General features: G+C 44.0%; 2 protein-coding genes across 4 annotated transcripts in view; one reads left to right on the top strand and one right to left on the bottom strand.

Moving 5' to 3' along the window:
* Positions 1–11,000, top strand: part of tulp3 (TUB like protein 3) — a 46,786-nt gene extending 35,786 nt beyond the window's left edge. For all 3 annotated transcript variants that reach the window (XM_046296995.1, XM_046296994.1, XM_046296996.1), the window contains 9 exons: positions 79–241; positions 1,572–1,778; positions 6,446–6,579; positions 6,845–7,036; positions 7,269–7,381; positions 7,564–7,681; positions 7,793–7,891; positions 8,316–8,487; positions 8,638–11,000. In XM_046296995.1, coding sequence (XP_046152951.1) covers positions 79–241; positions 1,572–1,778; positions 6,446–6,579; positions 6,845–7,036; positions 7,269–7,381; positions 7,564–7,681; positions 7,793–7,891; positions 8,316–8,487; positions 8,638–8,771 — 1,332 coding nt within the window. In that variant the 3' untranslated portion in view covers positions 8,772–11,000. The remainder of the gene's footprint in view (positions 1–78; positions 242–1,571; positions 1,779–6,445; positions 6,580–6,844; positions 7,037–7,268; positions 7,382–7,563; positions 7,682–7,792; positions 7,892–8,315; positions 8,488–8,637) is intronic.
* A 521-nt stretch (positions 11,001–11,521) lies between these two features.
* On the bottom strand, positions 11,522–18,876 carry LOC123995877 (protein mono-ADP-ribosyltransferase TIPARP-like). The gene is made up of 5 exons (XM_046299555.1): positions 18,017–18,876; positions 15,751–15,916; positions 15,440–15,630; positions 12,892–13,170; positions 11,522–12,577 (listed from the first exon to the last, which is right to left on the bottom strand). The coding sequence occupies exons 1-5, from the start codon at positions 18,874–18,876 to the stop codon at positions 12,124–12,126; spliced, it is 1,950 nt and encodes a 649-aa protein (XP_046155511.1). The 3' UTR covers positions 11,522–12,123.
* Positions 18,877–19,232: the final 356 nt, after the last annotated feature.

Raw genomic sequence — 19,232 nt, forward strand, 5'->3', positions numbered from 1 at the left:
AGTCTTGGGCAGGTAGGGACATACAGACAATATTTGCATGGTAAACTCTCACTGTCGTAATTCCCCTCCCATCCACAGAGGGCGCTGTTGGAGCAGAAGCAGCGGCGGAAGCGGCAGGAGCCTCTGATGGTGCAGCCCAACCCAGAGGCCCGGCCCAGGCGCTCCAGGCCTCGGCGCAGTGAGGAGCAGGCCCCGCTGGTGGAGTCACGCCTCAGCATCACCAGCGATGTCATCATGGGCGGTGAGCCTTGGTTCTTGGGGTTAGCTACTGTATTAGCTCGTTTTTCCGGGGTCAGCTCTCACCATCAGGATAAAGTAATGGGTCTGAGGAAGCAGGATCAGTGCTGAGTGATTTAACCCCAGTCTACAGTCAAGAGATAGACAGTTGTTGGTGTTGGCTGTGAAGAAGAATACTTTAATGATAAATTTGCTTTCCAGTCCAGAGTGAGGACAGTATATCAGGTGAGGACAGTGAGAGGGAGTGGTGGGAGAAGGTGGGGCCCAGGAAAGCAGGAAGAGGAGCCAGTCATGAAGCTCACTCTGGAGGAGCAGAGTGGCTTTCCAGATCGAGGTAGAGGAGACCAGTCAGGAATTACAAGACTAGAGAAAAGGTGCTTATATTTGATTTATTTATTTCAAATTTATTTAACCAGGTAGGCTAGTTGAGAACAAGTTCTCATTTGCTACTGCGACCTGGCCAAGATAAAGCATAGCAGTGTGAACAGACAACAACACAGAGTTACACATGGAGTAAACAATTAACAAGTCAATAACACAGTAGGAAAAAAAATAAAATAAAGAGTCTATATACAATGTGTGCAAAAGGCATGAGGAGGTAGGCGAATAATTACAATTTTGAAGATTAACACTGGAGTGATAAATGATCAGATGGTCATGTACAGGTAGAGATATTGGTGTGCAAAAGAGCAGAAAAGTAAATAAATATAAACAGTATGGGGCAGAGGTTAGGTAGAATAGGATCATAAACATTGGTGTATCCCACTTCTGATACCAATCACCTGTACATTGGCATGCAATATATTTTAGTCTCTCTACAATGTTCCTACAAACAATCAGGAAGCTAATATGATGACGTGTGTGTGTGGTGCGTGTGTGCGTGCGTGTGTGTGTGTCTAATAACGCCTCCCTCAGTCTTGGGACATGTGGAGAAGCGACTGTTTAAGGTAGTGGAGGAGACACCCAGGAAGCTGTTCTCTGATGCTCAGAGGGGCCTTCAGATGGGGAGGAGAGAGTCACATTCAGAGAGGCAGAGCAGCATTCAGACTCCCAGGCAAGAAAAGGGCCACCTGCTCAGTGCAGCATATCACTCCATGGCACAAGGCTAAGCTCTGACATGAACATAGAGGAGAGGTACTACAGAGAAACGCAGCTGCAAGCAGACGGCTAAGTAATAAGGAGTAGGTACAAATCAAATCACCTCAGGGAAGCACAGACAGGAATACAGAACAGCTCTTGGAGAAGTAAACAGCTGGATGCTCAAACACACAGACAAGCAGGACAAAGTCATTAACATAATTCAAAAACGTCTGTGAATGCACCCCACCCTGCAGGTATCGACGGCCCTGCTGCCTTCATGGGCTCTGAGGCCCCAGACCTGGGTGCCAAGATCCAGATTCTGTCGGTGAGCAAGTCCCAGCCACTGTCCCTGTCCCAGCCGCTGCCCCAGTCTCCCCCCGCAGAGGAACCAGACCGGGACGGAGACACGGAGACTCTGCTGGAGCCCAAGACGGACATCCACGAGCTGCTGCAGAAACGAGGTGAGCGGGGGGGGGGGAGCTTGAGAAGGGAGTCAGGACAGGGAGTCAGGACAGCCAGTTTGGACAGAAGGTTGGAGTGTTAAAGTAGCGCGTGCTATAAAGTGCTACCTACTGACAGTGCTATAAAGAGCTCTGTCAGTAGGTAAGGCTGGGGGGGGGGGGTTCCTGAACACCTTACCTGACCAAGAAATACTCCGGGACCTAGTAATGGTCAGACCATGTGACCAGGAAATAGTCCTAGCCCTATGACCTCCACTGCACAGACAATGTCTCATACGTTGTAGTGCTGTAGACAGAAGACCTAGGAGAGTGTGTACACATGTGAGTCTGTCATTTATATCTTCATCGTCATCTACCCTGATAAATCCTCTGGGTCGCCTCAGCACACGAATACCAAGCAGCTTCAGAGATCACATCCCGTCTGCTGTGCTGGCGGGCTACACCGACAGGGCACTCAATATAAGTGTCTCTTTCACACCTCTGGGCTGGTAGAGGCACTTTGTAGTCTCGTGAGAGGACAGGCTGAACTGAGAGAGAGAGAAGAGAGAGAGAGAGAGAGAGAGAGAGAGAGAGAGAGAGAGAGAGAGAGAGAGAGAGAGAGAGAGAGAGAGAGAGAGAGAGAGAGAGAGAGAGAGAGAGAGAGAGAGAGAGAGAGAGAGAGAGAGAGAGAGAGAGAGAGAGAGAGAGAGAGAGATGCAGGATAGAGTGAGAGGTAGGGGGCGAGAAGATAATGAAAGGAGGACAGATGAGAAATGGGAGCGTATCTGGTCGACATCATTGTTCGGGGACAGTTTCAAGAACTATGAAGGTTGTGGTTTATTGTTGCAGCTGTTGCTGCTCTTCTTTCAGTTACCCTCATTAAAAGCCATTGCGCATTGATAAAACCTTTTCCCTGCTCTGGGATACTTTCTCCTCCCAGGGCTGTGGTGCTGCAGTGTGCAGTTGGAGAGATGGCGGATTGCAATGTCGATTGTGACACAGTGAGAATTTGATCATTTTATCATGTGTAAAGGGCAAGAGTAGCATCCACCTACCACAGTACCTATTTATGCCACCTCACCTCCCCTCCTTCTGGCTGGTCCACGAAGCGTGTTGAAATCTCTTTCATTTCCTGAGACTAATTCAATATCCTTCTGTACTGTTACTGTGCTAAATGACAAACTAAATTAAGATAGCCAGGTCTATATCCGGGAGAGTGATGTATTACCTAGTTAAACCTGAGACCCAGATTAAGGGCAGTGTATTACTGCATTAGCCTCAGTTTTTAAGGATCTTCTCCTGGACAGCAACAAGAGGGCAGAGGTGACACTCCCCTCTCAATAATGCAAACCTTCATCATGAATGAATGCCTGGTCTGCTTAAGTGCTACTGAGATACAGCCTGTCCTCAGGTGCCTTTAGATAGTATCTGTCTGCCCATGCTTTTTTATTTCCCAGTGGAAATGAATTGAAATGGAAACGGCAAAGGATTAGTAATAGCCTACTGCCTCCATTTGGATTTGACTTGGGGACGCTATTCAATCAAAACTGGTCAGTGAGTTCCCAAGTCCTTCATGTGCTGTGAGACAGAGAAAGCTGTTGAAATGATCACCTGGCAAGTTTTGGTTTTGCAACCTGAGCATTTCCATTTCCAAACTTTGTGTGCTGTTTTAATTGATGCCTTTGAGTCACTATTAGAATGTAGCTGACATTTGCGGGGTCTGTATTTCATGTTTGGCAGTACCCTGACATTTAGACATCTCTGGGGCTAGATGGAGTGAACACCACTGTTTACATATTGTTTCTAGCCACGTTGGCCAATACATATGTGTCTGTCTGCAGAGGCGTGGGACATCTCTCTCAGCCCCTCCCCCTCTCTGACCCCGCCAATGACAGGGTGGTCCAGTTGGTTGGTGCAGTGGAGGAGGGCCCAGAGGAGGGGCCGGAGGAGGGGCCAGAGAGCCCACTATCTGCCAGGGAGAAACTACTCCAGTCAGGTAGTAGAGAGCAGCCCGCCGTTCCCATGGTGACAGGGCTGAAGTGAAGGTTGCTGGGTTTCTGTCTCTCTGCCTCCCTCCCTCCTTTCCTCTCTCTCTGTAGCACTAACTCTATGGAGCAGAGGTGAAACTGAGGGAGGATACAACAACAGTGAATTCTATAGTTTCTGATAATAACCTAGTCTTTGGATGTAAAGTGCTAGGTATTATACTCTGGCCTCAAGCCACACCGAAGAAAAACATTTCATATTTCTTGTATCATCAACAATGGAACACATTGAGAGCGGACATTTTTCCCATTCTCACTTTGAATTATGCTTTTACACCGAAAAAAATGCTTTCTCATTAAAATATTCCACAGCACCAGCCAGAGTCACGGCTGGTAAATCCAATTAGCAGCATTACTGACACCTGTCCAGAGCAGCTCCCACAGAGGACTGTCTGACCACACCGTGTTATGTCTGTCTGGCTGGTATCTCTCAATAGGATTTCTGCCTAACTAACTAACCCCTTTACATTGGACAATCAGGGCCGGTTTCGCGGACACAGATTACAGATTACTGGCCTGAAAAGCATGCTTAACGTGCATTTAGTACAAGGCTTAATCTGGGCCCAGGAAACCAGCTCTCAGTGATGGATAAAACACACTGAAGATGGAGAATCTATTGTCTTGTATTTCAACAGTATTCTTTCCAATGTGGAAATGTATAGGGCTCTGAAGTGGACTAACAGTGGTGTCTGGGGATAATGAAGGCTGCTGGGATGGCTAGAGGTTCATAACAGGTCTCTTCTATCGTAACCTGGTTACTGGGTAGTCTCGTCTGTAGTCTCGTCTATCCAGAAAAGTTCTTCCTCAATGGGTCTCAACAGTTACTCAGCACTATTTCGCTTCCACTTTCCTTCCTATCCTCTGCCAGCAGTTTTGAGGTTAGGTTGTCTCCTCAAATATTTCAAAGAGCAATTTTAGCTGCATATTGTAATATGTGGCCTTTTCCGATTGCCGAAATATATTATCAGTTCATATTTTCAACTGAGGTAGTATGATGACTTAGTTGGAACAAATCAAAGGCTATGTGATCAAACGCAAAATGTGCATACATTTGAAGAAATACGTTGCCCATAGCCATTACATGCAGGCTAATCCCTTTGGATCCCAGGAGAAATAATCTATCAAAAAGTCATGGCAATAAGAACCTATGGGATTACTGAGGAGATATGGAGGAGTTGTAGCTTGGCTGGGCATCTGAGATGATCTCTCCTGTCTGCATAGAGAACCATGGGTCCTCCCGATTAGAGGTCGACCAATTATGATTTTTCAACGCCGATACCGATTATTGGAGGACCAAAAAAGCCGATACAGATTAATCGGCCGATTCTTCTTCTTTCTTTTTTTTGTTGTAATAATGACAATTACAACAATATTGAACGAACACTTATTTTAACTTAATATAATACATCAATAAAATAAATTTAGCCTCAAGTAAATAATGAAACATGTTCAATTTGGTTTAAATAATGCAAAAACAGTGTTGGAGAAGTGTTGGAGAAGAAAGTAAAAGTGCAATATGTGCCATATTGCACATATTGCACTTTTTTAAGCTAACGTTTCAGTTCCTTGCTCAGAACATGAGAACATATGAAAGCTGGTGGTTCCTTTTAACATGAGTCTTAGGTTGTAGTTTTAGGTTGTAGTTTTTATAGGAATTATAGGACTATTTCTCTCTATACCATTTGTATTTCATTAACCTTTGACTATTGGATGTTTTTATAGGCACTTTAGTATTGCCAGTGTAACAGTATAGCTTCCGTCCCTCTCCTCGCTCCTCCCTGGGCTCGAACCAGGAACACAACGACAACAGCCACCATCGAAGCAGCGTTACCCATGTAGAGCAAGGGGAACAACTACTAGAAGGCTCAGAGCGAGTGATGTTTGAAACGCTATTAGCGTGCGCTAACTAGCTAGCCATTTCACTTCGGTTACACCAGCCTCATCTCGGGAGTTGATAGGCTTGAAGTTATAAACAGCGCAATACTTGACGCACAACGAAGAGCTGCTGGCAAAACGCACAAAAGTGCTGTTTGAATGAATGTTTACATGCCTGCTTCTGCCTACCACCGCTCAGTCAGATACTTAGATACTTGTATGCTTGTATGCACAGCCAGATTATATGCAACGCAGGACACGCTAGATAATATCTAGTAATATCATCAACCATGTGTAGTCAACTAGTGATTATGATTGATTGTTTTTTCTAAGATAAGTTTAATGCTAGCTAGCAACTTACCTTGGCTTACTGCATTCGCGTAACAGGCAGTCAGTCTCCTTGTGGAGTACAACGAGAGAGAGGCAGGTCGTTATTGCGTTGGACTATGTAAGGTTGCAAGATTGGATCCCCCGAGCTGACAATGTGAAAATCTGTCGTTCTGCCCCGGAACGAGGCAGTTAACCCACCGTTCCTAGGCCGTCATTGAAAATAAGAATGTGTTCTTAACTAACTTGCCGGGTTAAATAAAGGTATAAAAAATAATAATAATTGGCAAATCGGTGTTCCAAAATACCGATTTCCGAGTGTTATGAAAACTTGAAATCGGCCATTCCGATTAATCGGTCGACCTCTACTCCTGATCCCAACCAATGGAGTGTAAGCTGTAGGCCACATCTCCCATAGTGCACTCTTTCTCCCTTGACCAGGTCTGTCAGGCAGTATGAACTACGAAGAGGCCAGTGAGGATGAGGAACACGGTGACGAAGACCGGACACGCTCGTTGTCCCCCAACCCAGAGTCAACCCGGCCTGCGTCTGCCTCCAGCACAAAGTCCAACACAGTGAGTCCAACCGTACAATTGTCTCTGTCCTGTCATATCATTAGGTGCACACACATAGCTATGTGGCTATGGCTTGTGAGATTTCTAATGTGTTCATTACACATGGCAAATCAACTTGTCACTTGAAGACACTGAAACAACAAGATGGCAGATGAATGTTGTCCTCCCTACTCCTGTACCGTATCTCTTTTATAACGGCGATTGGCCGGAATGTTTTGTGATGTAGCAGTGTGTGTGTGTGTGTGTGTGTGTGTCCCCCCCACAGGAGTACGTGGCACCGGGGTCGCCCACGACGGAGAGCGCCCTGATCGAAGTGGACAACCTGGAGGAGTTTGTGGTGCGTCCCGCACCCCGTGGCGTCACCGTCAAGTGCCGCATATCCCGGGACAAGAAGGGAATGGACCGCGGCCTGTACCCCACCTACTTTATGCACATGGAGAGAGAGGACGGCAGGAAGGTACATTGACCTCACATCCTGTCATAGTGGATTAACATGGAGACAAGACCTAGATGGGTTTATTTTACCATCTTCTCTCACAGGCCTGTTTAATTTTCTTTTCCTCAATAGCTACATTTGAAATGGTGTGAGAATATACAGTAAAAGTAACACCTGTTTTGATTGCGGTGATTAAAATGATGGTTTGTGAGTTTCCCTCTCACCCTGAGTTTACTCTCTTTGTTTCACCCAGCTGTTTCTTCTGGCTGGGAGGAAAAGAAAAAAGAGCAAGACGTCCAACTACCTGATCTCAGTGGACGCCACGGACCTGTCACGCGAGGGAGAGAGCTTCACGGGGAAACTGAGGTAGGACCATATCTCACTCGTCTCACAACTCTAAATATAATTCTAAATCTTTGCTGATGAACAATTTCCATATTGTTTTGAGCCCTCGGCCGCATCTGATAACCCTATTGGGTGTGAAGTGGGATTGTGAGTGCAGGAGGGACATTGTAGACTCTAATGTGATTGGTCTGGTCATCCTGCAGGTCTAACCTGATGGGGACCAAGTTCACGGTGTATGACCAAGGCACCAACCCCTGTAAGAACCCTGGAGCTTTGCTGGAGGAGAGCAACACACGACAGGAACTCGCAGCCATCTGCTATGTGAGTCTACACACACACGCACATGCACACACACACGCACACAAATATAATTGAACCTGTAAGGTTGTGTGACATTCTGTGACTTTCGAATCTCCTGTGTTCTCTCTGCAGGAGACCAACGTTTTGGGGTTCAAAGGTCCCCGCAAGATGACCGTCATCATCCCAGGCATGAACATGAACTTTGAGAGGGTTCCCGTCCGTCCAAACAGTGTATGTATCAGCCCCATGGGACTGTACAACTCCAATCACTTCTTCTAACATTTGTAGTCACTGTACTTGTTATGCACAGTAAGGCAGAGGGGCGTGTCAGAGGGCATGATTGATTTAAGACTGGCATTCTTACATCTTGAAATAGAAAATAATTTAGCACAATCTGAATAATGGAGTGAGTATTGAAGTCAACATCATGTAATGGAAACTGAGGCTAACCCACTAAGGGCTGTGAGATGTGGTCACTGGGGAGTGATGTCAGATTAGATGGTTTGGATGTCTGGGTCGTATTCATTAGGGCACGCAACGGAGAACTAAATAGAGCGTTCTTATTGGATAAGTCAAGGTTGTCACTCCCTGTTTCAGTCCTATTTCTTCTGTTTAGTGCCTAATGAATACAACCCTGTTGTCTGTGTGTTTCCAGGAGCAGGACAGCCTTCTAAGTAAGTGGCAGAACCACTCAGTGGAGAACCTGATCGAGCTGCACAACAAGGCCCCTGTGTGGAATGACGACACCCAGTCCTACGTGCTCAATTTCCACGGCCGCGTTACACAGGCCTCCGTCAAGAACTTTCAGATCGTCCATGACAACGATCGTGAGTCGATCCGTCAGTGCTTCCCTCGGCTCTTTCTCTCTTTCTCTTTCTCTCTCTCGCTTTTTCACTCTCTATTTCTCACTCCCTCTCCTTGGGTAGAATGGAATAATGATTTCACATTATTGAGTCGTCTCTTCTCTCTTCCCTCAGCGGACTACATCGTAATGCAGTTTGGCAGAGTGGCCGAGGACGTATTCACCTTAGACTACAACTACCCCATGTGTGCCCTGCAAGCCTTCGCCATTGGCCTGTCCAGTTTTGACAGCAAACTGGCCTGCGAGTGACCAACCCCATCACGACTCCTAACTCGCCATTCCCCCCATGGCCTTTTCAACCTACTCCCTCCAGGACAACGGCAACTCCACAACACTGCCCCTCCCCGTCACAGGATTCAGCGCCTTCCTTGTACAGTCAGCAGTCAGTTCGCCAGCAGTCTGCTACTATGGAAATAATCATGAACTATGACCTCCCACCCCTACGTGGTACATCCAATCATGGCACCCGAATCATGCTGACTTGGAGAGCGGATGAAGAGAGTGGGTGTGTGAGAGAGAGCACAAAAGCAAGTCGATTTGGGTGGAGGATATAGGATTTTCCTTATTGGCAGAAAAATGAAATTACCGTCCGTCCACAAAGGGAAACTTGTCAAATCATCAAGGCGCCTTTATTTTTATTTGTATTTATCTGTAGTTCTGTTGCTTTTTGTTGCTTTAGCTGTTGTATATTGGTGATTTTATGTGTATTGAAATTGATTGAAAGGGAAAAAGGACACCAAGCATCATAGACCAAACACTCCCTGTTAGGGACAGGACCTCTAACACAGACTAGACCAGGTCACAGGAGATGGTGTCTTTGATTTATATCAGATTTGAATGTTTTATAGGCCTCAACACGTCTGATGAACTTGAGTTTTTAGCAGATGCTTTTAAAGTTGCCTTTAATGTTGATTCCAAGTGTCATTTTACTCCATTTTACATTCTGTTGCCTTCCACAATCACTGTTGTGCGATTCTTTTTTTGCAGCATCAAGATGTTCAATAACTCTTAACGTTAAACTATTTCAACCCTTTTTTAATTTTCTTCCTCTTGAAGATACATTTCTCATAATCACATTTATTTGCCTGCATATCCATCCAATGTGTCCTCATCTGTTTTCTTGTTTTAAAAACACACTTTTACTAACGTATCTCAGTAGCATTCTAAGGAGTTTGGAAGGGAACATTTCTTACTGCAATTCCTTTGTACATGTCATTTTGTGATGTCTTAGCCCCATGTCAAGTTAAAACCACACGGGAAAGTCAATAGTTGCCCAGCAAGCACGATTAAAGGATTTTATTATAGCTTTATGTAAGATATGTCTTTATGTTTGTACATACTGCTCATTTTCAAATATCATAAAATATCAGCCTAAATGTCATTTCAATGTGTGGAATCCAAAAGAGTTAGCCTGGAATCCAAAAGAGTTAGCCTGGAATCCAAACTATAGAGGAATATTCCGTTTGGATTCCAAGTGACAACGGTCGCCCTGTACTCAGTCTACATTATATGCCAAATGTATCTACCCATTTAAAATGATACCAGATTGAATAATAACACTACATTTTATATGTACTGTAACTGGTCAGCAGACTACACTTGTACTGTACCATGAAGTCATTGAGAACCCACTGGGTGAAATCTGGTTGAATCCATGTTGTTTCCACGTCATTTCAACCCCAACATCAACGTGGAACACTGATTGGATTTGCAAAAAGGATTTGCGTCTTCTTTTTTTTTACCCAACGTTTAAATCCAATGACTGGGTCAAATGTTTGGTTGATTTCACGATGGTCTATGCCCAGTGGGAAATTAATTTTGGGGTGACATTTAAGGTGCAAAATAGTTCAAATCTGTGCAAAAATAAATATAAAGATGACCATAACAAGTTATTTAAGTAGTTTTAAGTACACTGAAAAATGCATAAATAGTGGCCTTTTACAGCGCTCGTTGCCGAAGAAAAGTTACAATGCCAGATTATTACTTTTACAGTATTTTTTGCACAGGTTTGAACTATTTTGCACCATGAAAAAGTCACCCTTGATTACAGTTTCAGCTGGATGGATGTGCTATAGAAATGCTTCTGTCCAGTTCTGTGATTCTTGTTCTTAGAGGATTAGGAACATTCCTGGGGTAACCTGCAGGATGCATTTGATTCCTGTCCAAACAAGACTAACACTGATTATGTGTGACAGTGTCGGGAAACAAAGTTAATTCACAATATGTACTGTTAGAAAGAGGGAAAGGGTTTGTTTGTACAAAATATATAAAAGAGAGAAATATAACGTTTTACTACAAGATACTTATGGGGAATTGCATTCCATTCATAACTTAACTTTCTGACAATTTTTGGGGGGATTGAATTTCAGAAATATGACTGTAAATAGAATAAATGAAGACATTGTAAAGTGCACAAGACTCCCCCTGTAAGCTTAAGTAATGAATGTATTCAGTAAAATACATTTATTTGCACCTACAGGGCTGTGAAAAATGATTTGCCCCCTTTCTGATTTTCTCTACTTTTGCATATTTTTGATACTAAATGTTATCAGATCTTCAACCAAAACCTAATATTAGATAAAGGGAACCTGAGTGAACAAATAACACAATTACATACTTGTCTAATTTATTTCATAAACAAAGTTATGCAACATCAAATGCCCCTGTGGGAAAAAGTAAGTGCCCCCTTAAACTCAATTACTGGTTGTGCCAGTTAGCTGCAATGACTCCAACCAAACGCTTCCTGTAGTTGTTGATCAGTCTCTCACGTCACTGTGGAGGAATTTTGGTTGACTCTTGCATGCAGAACTGCTGTAACTCAGTGCCATTTGGGGGGTTTCAAGCATGTACTGCTCTTTTCATGTCCTGCCTCAACATCTGAGTTGTGATTAGGTCTGGACTTTGACTAGGCCATTCCAAAACTTCTAATTTGTTGCCTTTTAGCAATTTATTTTTGCTTTCTTTTGTAGGCTAGGTTGTAGCAACCTCATGATGGGTACAGGGAAAATGTTAGTATCATGTAGTAGCCTAAACCTATCGATGTTAACATTAAACTGGGTGAATGGAATATGAATGACAGTCATCCAATATTCTTTAATAGAAATATGAACATGCTCATAAGTCCTCCGTATCGTCCTCCGTAATCATAAACTGAACCGACTGCCCCTGATGTATTCAGTAAACCCATTTATTGTCAATAACATAACGACTTTACAGTTTATAACGAACCTTTTCGTAAGCAACATCTATAACTTATAATTTCTTCTTTCTACATGATCAAATTACAATTGTTTCCATTATTAAAACATTTCGAAAATATATCAAACTTGTTTGTGTTGCATTTAGAATTCCATTTTAAAATGGGACGTTGTAGAAACTTACTGTAAAAACGGTAATTGTAAAACTTCGTAAAACACATTTCTATTCTAAAGACATTCCAAGTCTTTGGAAGGCTTTGAACATTATCCTTTGGACTGGATACACAAACATCGTCTTTCACCTTAATGCAAGGTGCTGCATTACGGTCTGGTGTGGAATGAATATCCAGTGAACAACAACAGTTACCGTCACAGGCAGCAACACAAGCTCTCCCAGGGCAAACCTACTCATTAACGTCCACCACTAGCAGTTCTTTGTATTTGATCAGGTAGTAGGGGTAGCACTGGCACCGGTCAAAAACTACAAAGATTGTGGGGTTGACCAGCTGGTCCACACAGGTGTCGTATAGGTTGTAGTCCTCCTTCGTGGATCTGACGGGTGGCGGCCGGCGGTATTTGCACTTGCCCACGCTCACCTTTCCCACCAGCACCTTGGCCAGGAACATGTGACGGACCCCAGCGTCAGGTGACACCGCAGTGAAGGTGTTGGAGTAGGAGGCGTCGCGGGCGAAGTAGGAGCCGTAGCCGTACACGAACCCGTTGACTCCCGAGACGCGCGGGTCAAAGTTGTTGTGGCAGATGTCCTCAATGAAGTCCCCGATGGTCCCGTGGAACAGGTGCCTCTCCAGAGCCCCGTCTTCCTTGGTGTCACCGCGCTTCCGCATGTGCTCCTTGTAACTACAACACAAACAATACCACCTAATGTATGAATTCATCTTAAATTCAATAGTTTTTTATCAGTATTACATTTATTCATTGTCAAATGGAGCAGGAAAATAAAAAGCCTTCATCTCCTTTGGATAACCCTTATCAATAAAATGATATTGATCTGTTGTGTGATGTAATGTTGCACCGTGTTATCTACCTTTTCCCTATCCTTTATCCCATTCCCACATGACGGTCATATACACAGTACATGAGGAAAATGAATGGTTATTCTCGTAAGGATAGAAAACATATCAAAGATGGCCAGAGGGAGTCCCCATCCACACCTTTGGAACTTGTCCCAGTGGAGAACATTCTGGATCTGGTGGAGGCTGACCATCTCCACCCGGGTCTCTGACAGAGTCTTGTGGAACAGGCTGTGGACCTTCTGGAAGGCCTGGGTGTTGGCCGGCACATCCACCATGCTGTAGTCCTGGTCTGGGGCGGAGCTAGGGGTCCACACTGGGGGGTACCAGGTGCTGAACTCCCCCAGAGGGTCTACACTGAAGTTGGCCGGAGAAGGCTCGGTGGATATGCCGGCCAGACCATCCAGCAGGATACCTGTCCTATACAAATCAAGTAGATTATTGTTTTCGTGAATGTAGTTCATATTATTGATGAACTACAACTAATATGGTGTGATTCCAGCATTATGAGTAGGACCCGGAAAAATGCTCTACCACCTGACCTATGACATTAACCTGCAGTTCAATCAATCATTTTACTGATGACACTACAGCCTCTTCCAAACACATTTCAACATAATGAACACATGGTTAGTTGTGGTTAATCATTTTACAGGTCAGGAGTATCTTTCTAGCCCCTCCCACACAGATGTGTCCCCTTCAGGGTCTAAATGCCAACAGGTGGCTTGAGATGACACTATCAACCTTTTGGTGCTGTAGGACAGAACTACTGGTTTTAAAAAGAGTGGAGAATTTCTCCAGGCCCCAATTATGAGTTAAACTACATGACCAAAAGTATGTAGACACCCCTTTGGACTCGGCTATTTCAGCGACACCCGTTGCTGACAGGTGTATAACATTTTGCAATCTCCATTGACAAACATAAGCAGTAGAATGGCCCGTACTGTAGAGCTCAGTGACATTCAACGCTGCACTGTCATAAGATGCCACCTTTCCAACAAGTCAGTTTGTCAAATTTCTGCCCTGCTAGAGCTGCCCCGGTCAACTGTAACTGCTGTTATTGTGAGGTGGAAAATTCTAGGAGCAACAACAGCTCAACGAAGTGGTAGGCCACACAAGATCACCGAACGGGACCACTGAAGCGCGTAAAAATCTTCTGTCCTCGGTTGCAACACTTACTACCAAGTTCCAAACTGCCTCTGGAAGCAACGTCAGCACAATAACTGTTTGTCTGGAGCTTCATGAAATGGCTTTCCATGGCGGAGCAGCCACACACAAGCCTAAGATCACCATGTGCAATGCCAAGTGTTGACTAGAGTGGTGTAAAGCTCGCCGCCATTGGACTCTGGAGCAGTGTAAAAACGTGTTTTCTGGAGTGATGAATCACGCTTCACTATCTGACAGTCTGATGGACGAATCTGGGTTTGTTCAATGCCAAGAGAGCGCTATCTGCCCAAATGCATAGTGCCAACTCATTTGGTAGAGGAGGAATAATGGTCTGGGGCTGTTTTTCATGATTTGGGCTAGCACCCTAGTTCCAGTGAAGGGAAGTCTTAACGCTAAAGCATACAATGACATTCTGGACGATTCTGTGCTTCCAACTTTGCGGCAACAGTTTGGGGAATGCCCTTTCCTGTTTCTGTCATGTTTTGTCATTAATTATCATGTCTTGTCCCTGTGCTTCCCCTTCTATTCGTTTCCCTCTGCTGGTCTTATTAGGTTCTTTCCCTCTTTCTATCCCTCTCTCTCCCCCTCCCTCTCTCACTCTCTCGCTCTCTCTTCTCTCTATCGTTCCGTTCCTGCTCCCAGCTGTTCCTATTCCCCTAATCAATCATTTAGTCTTCCCACACCTGTTCCCGATCCTTTTCCCTGATTAGAGTCCCTATTTCTCTCCTTGTTTTCCGTTCCTGCCCCGTCGGATCCTTATCTATAATTCACCGTGCTGTGTCTATGTTTTGCCCTGTCGTGTCGTGTTTCCCTCAGATGCTGCGTGGTGAGCAGGTGTCTGAGTCTGCTAGGTTCAAGTGCCTTCCCGAGGCAACCTGCAGTTCTCGATCAAGTCTCCAGTCTGTTCTTACGAGTAGTATTATGCTTTTTGTTTTGTAAAGTTTCTTACTGGATTAAAAACTCTGTTTTCGCCAAGTCGCTTTTGGGTCCTCATTCACCTGCATAACAGTTTCAGCATAACAATGCCTTTGTGCACAAAGCGAGGTCCATACAGAAAGGGTTTGTCGAGATCGGTGTGGAAGAACTTGACTGGCCTGCACAGAGCCCTGACCTCAACCCAATCGAACACCTTTGGTATGAATTGGAATGCTAACTGCGAGTCAGGCCTAATCGCCCAACATCTGAGCTCACTAAAGCTTTTGTGGCTGAATGGAAGCAAGTCCCCGCAGCAATATTCCAACATCTAGTGGAAAGCCTTCCCAGAAGAGTGGAGGCTGTTATAGCAGCAAAGGGGGGGAATCAACTCCATTTTAACACCTATGATTTTGGAATGAGAGATTCGATGAGATTCGATGAGATTCGATGAGCATGTGTCCACATACTTTTGTAGCCATGTAGTGTATAACAAACAAGTGCATGTAAATTAGATTTAAGATAATTGAACACCTTCAAAAGAGCCTAGAAAGTAAGGTAACTGAACCAATCAACCAGCTCAAGGTTAAAACAAAACATGGATACGTACCGCAAATGTGCTCTCAGAGACTTAAGGGAGCGGTAGAAGGGTCTGAGTCGGATGGCCCGCTGAAACCCTGTGGTGACGTTGGTCTGGATCATACTGATGAAGTCCACCTTGTATTCCACCGCTAAGATGTGCAAACGACACTCCAGCTCCCCAGCATCCCTCTTGTCCAGAAGGATCTTGGACACATCCTCAACAAGATAACCCAGTAAGTCAAAGCCTACATGAACATGAAACAGAGGTAACCATTTGTGAGGGAATTATCTTTTGTCATGAACAAAACCCAGTCCGCCATAGCGAAAGTTCATTAAAGATCTGTACTTTGTCCAGCTGAGGTTATTCCACCAGAAGAAGCACCACCTGGTGTAGAGGTGAGGGTTCTTGGTTGGGTCTGTGGTGTTCTGGAGTCTTCTGACCCGGTCGTATTTCTCCCCGTCCTTCAACGTCATGTTGTCAAAGTGCAGGGTGAACATATCCGTACTAGTGATGGGGGGGGAATTAGATACAGTTATGTATCGGGGTAGAACTTTTTGACGATATACAGTGCCTTCAGAAGTTTATTCACACCCCTTGACTTTTTCCACATTATGTTGTGTTACAGCCTGAATTCAAAATGTATTAAATTGATATTTTGTATCACTGGTCTACACACAATACCCCATAATATCAAAGTGGAATTATGTTTTATAAATTAAACAACAATAAAAAGCTGAAATGTCTTGAGTCCATAAGTATTCAAACCCTTTGTTATGGCAAGCCTAAATAAGTTCAGTAGTACGCATTTGCTTAACAAGTCACATAATAAGTTGCATGGAATCACTGTGCAATAATAGTGTTTTACACTATTTTTGAATGACTACCTCATCTCTGTACCCCACACAACCAATTATCTGTAAGGTCCCTCAGTCGAGCAGTGAATTTCAAACACCTATTCAATGCCTCACAAAGAAGAGAACCAATTGGTAGATGCGTCCAAATTAAAAAAGCAGACATTGGATATCCCTTTAAGCATGGTGAATATATTAATTCAACTTTGGATGGTGTATCGATACACCCAGTCACTACAAGGATACAAGCGTCCTTCCTAACTCAGTTGCTGGAGAGGAAGGAAACCATGAGGCCAAAGGTGACTTTAAAATAGTTTGAGTATAATGGCTGTGATCATTAACTGAGGATGGATCAACAACATTGTAGTTACTCCACAATACTAACCGAAACGTCAGACTGAAAAGAAGGAAGCCTGTACAGAATAAAAATATTCCAAAACATGCATCCTGTTTGCAATAAGGCACTAAAGTAAAACTGCAAAGAATGTGGCATGTAAAGAAATTAATTTTATGTCCTGAATACAAAGGATTATGTTTCAGGCAAATCCAAAACAACACATCACTCTTCATATTTTTCAAGCATGGTGGTGGCTGCATCATGTTATGGGTATGCTTGTCATCAGCAATGTCTAGGGAGTCTTTGGGGATAAAAAAGAAATGGAATAGAGCTAAGCACAGGCAAAATCACTGGGACACTGGGAGACAAATTCACCATTCAGCAGGACAATAACCTAAAACACAAGGCCAAATATAAACTGGAGTTGCTGACCAAGATGACATTGAATGTTCCTGAGTGACATAGTTACAGTTTTGACTTAAATCGGCTTGAAAATCTATGGCAAGACTTGAAAATGGCTGTCTAGCAATGATCAACAACCAACTTGACAGAGCTTGAAGAATAAAAAAATATATCCACAATCCAGTTGTGCAAAGCTCTTAAAGACTTATCCAGAAAGACTCACTGCTGTAATTTGCTGCCAAAGATGACTCTAACATGTATTGACTCTTATGTGAATACTTATGTAAATGAGATATTTCTGTTTTTCATATGCAAAAATATCTCAAAACATGTTTTCACTTTTTGTTATTATGGGGTATTGTGTGTAGATTGGTGAGAAAAAATATAAATTGAATCCATTTTGAATTCATGCTGTAACACAACAAAATGTGTAATAAGAAAGCATGAGAGAACAAGTTCTGATCAGTCGTGAAAATAAAAGTGCTAAAAAAAATTGGTCACCCTTTTAAAAGAAGGTGGAGAACTATGAAGGAAAAATATTGAAATGTTGGTGCAGATACAGTGCCTTCAGAAAGTGACTTATTCTTTGACTTGTCCTTTCTACAGCAGACATCGTGAGCAATATGCTTGAAATCACAGTATCGAAACGCAATACATATCATATTGGCACCTAAGTATCGTATTGTGAGGTACCTGCCAATAACCAGCTCTAATCATAGCAAAAAAACGTTAAGAGTTATGGTGGGGTAGCAAGTTAAAAAAAACGGTATCAAATCCTTAATGTCATCTCTGGCACTTCCCCTGTGTGTGTGTGGGTGAGTCTCAGTTCCTGTATTTTCTTCTTCATAAACTCTGTAAATGTGCAATATTTTATACATTGATTGATAAACTATTGTGTGATTAAAATTCAGCAGTACTTATGGAGCTATGAATGACAACAAGTATGGAAATCACAGATTTTGAGGACTGATGGACAGTGTTTTATGATTAACATCTACTACCTGTACTACTCACCCTTCCTTGACTCCAATCTCCTCCCGGTTGACATTGCAGTAGGCCCTCTCGAGATTAACCTGGGCGCGGGGGGTGAAGTCTACCCACTGGTGACTGTTGATGCCCCACAGCTGCCAGTGGAAGGGGTATGGCGTGTGGTGCTGCTTGCAGTTGCTCCCCGTCCTGCAGAAGTAAGTGAGAAAGTGGTCGCAGATCTGGATGTCGCCGGAGGTGTTTGTGTGGAAGGTCAGACTGACTGCCATCTTGGATGGACCAGGGGGCTGATTAGTGCTAGAGGCTTGGGCTTGTGTTTGGGCTGGGGTGGTAGGCTGGTGGACAGGCTGTGGCTGGGTGATGATGACAGGCAGGGGGAGGATGAGAGAGGTGGTTTTGACTGGGCCCGGTGTCATGTTTTGGGGCTTGTGAGGTGAGATGGTGATTGCTCCAGGTTGAGGAAAGGTGAGGAGCACACTGGGGGGGATTTTGGTTGGGGTCATTTGTTGTGGTAGAGGTTGGATGATCATTTGGGTCTGGCTTAGGGCTGAGGATGGGCCTGACGACAACTGGATGATCCTGGTGGTGCTGCTGCTTTTGCCAGGAGAGCAGATAAGAGTATTGCTGGCACTAGTAGTCTGCCCTGACTTGGAGGGGAGAGGAGTGAAGCGGACATTGATACTGTATGGTGTCACAGTCCAGACAACGTCCACTTGTTGGGAGTGCATGGCGTCCCACACTGGCAGACTGGTGTTGGTGTCAGAAGGGATCTCCATGAGCAGTAGAGAAGGAGTGAGGAAACTGACCTTGGGAGACTTTGGACAGGCCTCTGTGATCACGGTTGTAGGTCCCCTTTTCTTCCCTTTGATTGATGAAAGGTCAGTCATCTTCAATATTTTTGAGGGTAAATGGTCAGTTTATGTTGGCATAGCATGGTACATGAAGGACTAAAATGTCCCAATCATATACCGAGTCTCTGACAAAACAAAAGCCTAATACTTTTAAAAGCAACACTTAACATCAAAATCCAATTGGCTAGAATCCTAAAAACCCTCATAGAGATATCCTGTAGACATTTAATATAAAAGGTACTAATTAATACGAATGCTTGAGACTTTGCCGATGCTTTTGTCGTGTTTCTTACTAGCTAAATTACTAGCATCGCATAATGCAAAAACAGAACATGAACTTACTTTTTACCTGTTAACTTGCAGTGTTTCAGGCCTAATGAATCTGTCCACGT

The sequence above is a fragment of the Oncorhynchus gorbuscha genome, linkage group LG14 (assembly GCF_021184085.1).
Source record: "Oncorhynchus gorbuscha isolate QuinsamMale2020 ecotype Even-year linkage group LG14, OgorEven_v1.0, whole genome shotgun sequence".
Taxonomy (NCBI): Eukaryota; Metazoa; Chordata; class Actinopteri; order Salmoniformes; family Salmonidae; genus Oncorhynchus; species Oncorhynchus gorbuscha.